Source organism: Halichoerus grypus, chromosome 15 (genome assembly GCF_964656455.1).
Source record: "Halichoerus grypus chromosome 15, mHalGry1.hap1.1, whole genome shotgun sequence".
In the NCBI taxonomy this organism is placed as follows: Eukaryota; Metazoa; Chordata; class Mammalia; order Carnivora; family Phocidae; genus Halichoerus; species Halichoerus grypus.
Window position 1 is genome coordinate 57,977,732 of NC_135726.1, and position 5,268 is coordinate 57,982,999.

Consider the following 5,268-nt stretch of genomic DNA (forward strand, 5'->3'; position numbering starts at 1 on the left):
GCCGGGGGTGGGAGGCAGTCCTGTGGGACGGGTAGACGGTGCCAGAGCTGACTTGGACGGTAGGAGCCCAGCTGGGGTCGGAGAATCGCTTGTTCTTGTTGGGGAGCCCACACACTGGGATGGGATAGAAGCATAATCACGTATCATTGAGAAATGCTGACAACAACCCGAACCCCAAATGATCGGGAACACGTTTAAAGATGAGTTATGCTGCTGGTTGCCCTGGCCTGGAGGGCAGGAGTGGTCGGGGAGGTGAGGCTGGAAGGCACGGGGTCTCTTTTTGGGGTGATGAAGGCTCTAACATTGATGGTGGTGATGGTTGCCCAACTCTGTGAATATACCATAAACCCCTAACGTCCACACTTTTCTTTCTTTCTTTTTTTTTTTTAAGTAGGCTCCTCGCCCAATGTGGGGCTTGAACTCACCACCCTGAGGTCAAGAGCGGCAGGCTCCACCCACTGAGCCCGCCAGGCGCCCCGCCCCGCGCACCCTTGGGTGGGCAGCTGGATGGAATGTGAAGAGTGTCTCAGCAAAGCCGCGGCCAGAACGTTTTTTTCTGGGATTGAGTAGAAACGACCTCACACAGAACATGGTCACAGCTCAGCAATGACCGCCAACAACGCCCGACTGTAAAGTTCGTAGTTGTTAGGAGACCGGACCTCCCTGTTCCCACCGCACGCACCAACGCTCGCAATGTTCCATGTCAACGCGTCTCAGTAAAAAATAAAAGGGAAGACGTTCTTCAGACAGATGGGGGCAGGAAATTTCCCTCCACGGTCCTTCCCGTGGTGCTGGGGGGGCGCTCACTTCACACCCCTGCCCCCGTCCGTGTTTCGTGAGCCCCGGCTCCTGACGGCGGACAGAGCGCTCAGGACCGGGGCGGCAGAGCCCGCGAGCATGACCACCGCGTGGGCACGAGGCAGGGGTGCGCAGAAGGCAGCGCTGGGCCTCTGCCGTTGGGAGGAGCGCGGCGCACACCCCCCATGACACTCACCCCTGCCCGAGGGTGCACCACAGCTGTGTGCCTCTCCTGGCCCAACGCCTTCCTACACGGTGGCCTGAAGCTGGGGCAGGGATTGAAAAGCAGGGGTGAGGTCAAAGGACAGGAAAGCACAGACTCAAAGGGGCCCACAGGTCCACCGACCGACGAGAGGGGAAAGGTGTGGTGTATATGGGATAGTGCGCAGCCATCAGAAAGAGCGAGATCCTGCCGTTTGGAGCTAGACGGTATTAAGCTGCATGAAATAAGTCAGAGGGAGACAAACACCCTATGATGCCCCTCGTATGTGGGATTTAAGACACAAAAACGAGCACAGGGAAACGAGACAGAGGTAAACCACACAACAGACTCTTAACTACAGAGAACAAACCACTGGCGACCAGAGGGGAGGTGGGTGGGGGAGGGGGAGCCAGGTGATGCGGATGAAGAAAGCGCATGTCGTGATGAGCACGGGTAACGTATGGAAGTGCTAAGTCGCTATATTGTGCACCTGAAACTAGTATTGCATTGTGTTAACTACACCTGAATTAAAATAAAAACTTAAAAAAACAGGAGTGGGCTCTGCGGGTCCCTAGGAGCACGACGTGGATGTAGAAGTCCCCCCTCTGCTGTAAGAGTCCCTAAACGCACAACGGTGGGCGTAAGCTTCATTAGCATAACGTACGTGTGTATAGGCATGTTTTCTGAGTGCTCGTTCATGGGCAACTTCATGCTTGCTTAGCACAGGTGATGGTGACTCCCCCTCTCAATCTTCCTCCCAAACCCTAAATCTCACCCCTGTCCAGGGAGACCTGGCTTTGCAGATCACTCCCTGTGCTCTCCAGATTTGCACACACGAAGATGACCTTGTGAGGTGCAGAAGTCACTGAGGGCTGGACCCACTCTGACCCGGGGACACTGGGAGGACTCCACGTTCCCCAAGCCCGGGGCATCAGGCCTGAGCGTAGTATGCTGCATCGGACACGTACAAATGGGTTTCCAGCTCACAGTGTGGTTACCGCAGGAAAGACCATATAAACAGATTCAGTGTGTCACACTGTGGATGCACTTCATGTCACTGAATCGTGCGTGTAAAAATGGTTCAAATGGTGCTTTGTTGCTTCAAAAAACAAAAGTAGGGGCACCTGGGTGGCTCAGTCAGTTAATCAGACTCTTGATTTCGGCTCAGGTCATGATCTCAGGGTCATGAGATCGAGCCCCGCGTCAGGCTCAGCACGGAATCTACTTGAGAGTCTCTCCCTCTGCCCCTCCCCCTGCTTGCTCTCTAAATAAATAAATAAATAAATAAAAGGTTTTTAAAAATTTTTTTTTAAAAATACGGACGCCTGGCTGGCTCAGTTCGTTGAACGTCTGCCTTCGGCTCAGGTCGTGATCCCAGGGTCCTGGGATCGAGCCCCGCATCGGGCTCCCTGCTCAGTGGGAGCCTGCTTCTCCCTCTTCCTCTGCCGCTCCCCCTGCTTGTGCTCTCTCTCTCTCTCAAATAAATAAATAAAATCTTTTTAAAATATTAAAATTAAAAAAACAAAAGAAAAAACGATTTGCTGAAATTGTGAGCACCCCTCCCCCAAGGCCCCTCCCCAAATAATGGAGATGTCGCCATTCCAATGTCCACTTTACTTGGGCACGAAATAGATTAGGGCCGCAGGGCAGGGGGCGGGTGCACAGGAGAGGTAGGCTGGGATCATGGAGGCAGGCGATGGATGTGGATGTCCACAGACGGCTCTCCTGTGGCTCCAGCCGCACGGGCACCTGCAGACAGGAGTCCAGGAGCCTGGGCCTCCCGTCCCACCTGGTGGGGCCTTGCTGGAGGGCAGGGGGCGCCCGGGTCCGTCCGGGCCCCTGGTCAGTTGGTCTTGAGCCTGGGGCTCTGGAAGGCTGACAGGGTGATGAGGAGCTGGGCAGCATAGTAGGTGGTCATGACCACCAGGCGGGCGTGGGGCAGCGGCTGGGCGAAGGTGTCCCAGGCCAGCACCATGTCCGAGAACGTGAAGAGCAGGACCCCCCAGCGGACGCTGCCACCCCTGGCCAGGCCACGCCACAGCACGGAGGCCAGGACCAGGGAGTAGGCCGCCAGGGCCGGGGCCATGCTGGTGGGGAGGTGGAGTAGCAGGATGCCGGAATACGGCACGGAGACCAGCGCGATGGGCAGCAGGAGGCCTGGCCGCAGGGGACTGAGGCCAAAGGCCCAGAGGTAGAGCAGGTGGGCCACGGCGAAGGCAGCCACGCCTAGAGGAGACAGGACCTGTTGCTCCCACGTGGCCACCTCGCAGCTCAGAGCCTGAGGGCGAGGACTGCCCCGAGCAGCAGTGTCCACCCCGGCTACATCGCCCGCATCGGCTGGGATTACCGTACCGGCCGCCCTGGGGCAGGCTCCCCGTCCCTGCCCTTGGCACCAGAGTGACCTTAAAAGGCACACTGCATTCCATCCTTACTCAGCTTACAACTCCCCATTTTGCTCTGCTCCCCACTTGGCTCCACCCACCCACCTGTGCTGGCCACCCCAGGGCCTTTGCACTTGCTGGCTCCCTGCCTGGACCGTCCCTCCTCCCATGGCCCCTGCACTTTCTTCAAGACGTCACCTCCTTGGTGAGCCCATCCTTGACCAGCTACTCCAGACTGTAGCACCCGAAGCCCCCCTTCCTGTCCCTCCACGCCACCCACACCCTCTAAGCTCTGCCGCCCAAGCCCCCCAGGGGAAGGAGGGCTCTGTGAGAGCGGGGGTCCGTGTCCGGGTGGGGGTCCACAAGCGACCATGCAGCCCCGCTCACCATGGAGGAAGGCGTCGGGCCAGATGAGGCAGGCGTCCCCCACAGCCGAGCACAGAAGGGCCCCCTGCAGGAGTGCGCGGTACCGTCTACCCCTGCCCCCGACCTGCAGGGACGCCGCCAGGCACAGCACCGGCAGGCACTTGACCAGGGCGCTGACCCAGGATGGCCGGTCTTGAGGGATCCAGAGGAGGAAGTGGACGGCACAGGTGAGGAGGAAGGGGCTCAACCGCCAGCACAGGCGCGGCTGCTTTGGGAGACAAGGGGGTCACCGAGTGCCTGGAGCCCAGCCAGCTCCCGGCCCCTGGGGGGCGCGCCACGCGGCCAGGACTCGGGTCGTGGGGCGTCCACTGCACCCCCACCCGGGAACCTGACTCGCTGTCCGCAGGGAACCCAGCCTCCTGAGGGCAGGGCCCCCAGTTCCGGCAGGCTGCTCAGGGTCCCCGGAGCCCAGGCCTAACCCCCTCCCGCACCCGGCGTCTCTCACTTGGGCTGAGAAGCAAGGCCTTCCGGGCAGACCCTCTTCCCGGGCGTCCATGTCGGCCTCTGACCCCCCAGAGTGGCACGTATATGGGCACGGGTGGCCTCGGGAGTGGAGGGGAAAGCGTGTGGTTACACGTTAACCGGAGGAGCGTCCTGTGGACTCTGGGGCTGATAACAGGGCCTGTGGAGATGGCCCTGGGGATGGCCCCGCCTGACACCACTGATAAGGTGCCCACTGGGGACGCAGGGGTCCCTCCTTCCCCACGGCACCCTGCCCCCCCGCCCCAGACCTGGCTTCCCCCGGCTGCCCGGGCGATGTGTGGCCATAAACGCCCCTGCCAGTGTCCCATGCCCAACCAACCAGGAGCGACCCAGTGCAGGAGTCCTACGCCCTCCCCTGCGCCTGGGACTCTGGGACAGGGGAGCGCCATCAGCCCCGGGCACAGGTCAGCCCCGGGCTCAGGTCAGTGGCAGGACCACCCGGCCGGAGTGCGGGACAGGATGGAAACTCCCCAGGCCCCTGCCCACCCAGTGTCCCCCCAGCAGCCTGCCTGGGGGTCCTTCCTGTGCCCTGGCCCTGCTGTCCTCAGCTCTGGCCATCACACACCCCCCAAGGCGGCCTCCACGGACCCTCCTGAGGGAAAACGTGCCAGTGCTGAGTCGTACGAGGCCCTCACTGCCCACCGGCCGCGGCTTTGCAAGCACATCCTGCAAGTGCACTCAGCCCCTCTGTAACTCCTGGTTTAGCAGGAAAGGGTTTAGCAGGTGCCCAACTATACTGGTGGGCTGGCCAGCCCCAGGCACCCAGTGCTCCACCACCACAGGAGACCAGGCTCAGGGGACATCACTTCTGCAAGGTCGCCCAGCCATGAAACCGTCCCCAAGACTGGAGGCTGGCCTGCCACCTCCTGGAGGGTGTATGGACCTGGGACACATAGGGCTGAGCGCATGAAAGGGACCTCAGGAAACAGCTCGTGGGGACCAGGCCCCAGACAAGACTGGGCAGGACTCTGCTCCTCC

The 5,268-nt window shown here is 60.6% G+C and overlaps 1 protein-coding gene across 2 annotated transcripts; it reads right to left on the bottom strand.

Moving 5' to 3' along the window:
- Window positions 1-2,595: 2,595 nt before the first annotated feature.
- On the bottom strand, window positions 2,596-4,385 carry TMEM86B (transmembrane protein 86B). Of its 2 annotated transcripts, none has more exons than XM_036096902.2 (3): window positions 4,253-4,385; window positions 3,769-4,012; window positions 2,596-3,226 (listed from the first exon to the last, which is right to left on the bottom strand). In XM_036096902.2, exons 1-3 carry the CDS (start codon window positions 4,301-4,303, stop codon window positions 2,844-2,846), a joined length of 678 nt encoding a protein of 225 aa, XP_035952795.1. In that variant the 5' UTR covers window positions 4,304-4,385; the 3' UTR covers window positions 2,596-2,843. The 2 variants fall into 2 exon arrangements, with proteins under 2 accessions (XP_035952795.1, XP_035952794.1); XM_036096901.2 differs by having other exon boundaries at window positions 3,769-4,015.
- Between the last annotated feature and the right edge of the window lie 883 nt (window positions 4,386-5,268).

Bases quoted from the DNA above. Each gene is read 5' to 3' on its own strand.
- TMEM86B (XM_036096901.2), bottom strand. From the start codon at position 4,303: ATGGACGCCCGGGAAGAGGGTCTGCCCGGAAGGCCTTGCTTCTCAGCC. The intron at 4,016-4,252 runs GTGAGAGACGCC...TGTCTCCCAAAG, and splicing joins GGCCTTGCTTCTCAGCCCAA to CAGCCGCGCCTGTGCTGGCG. The intron at 3,227-3,768 runs GTGAGCGGGGCT...TGTCTCCTCTAG, and splicing joins GCCCGACGCCTTCCTCCATG to GCGTGGCTGCCTTCGCCGTG.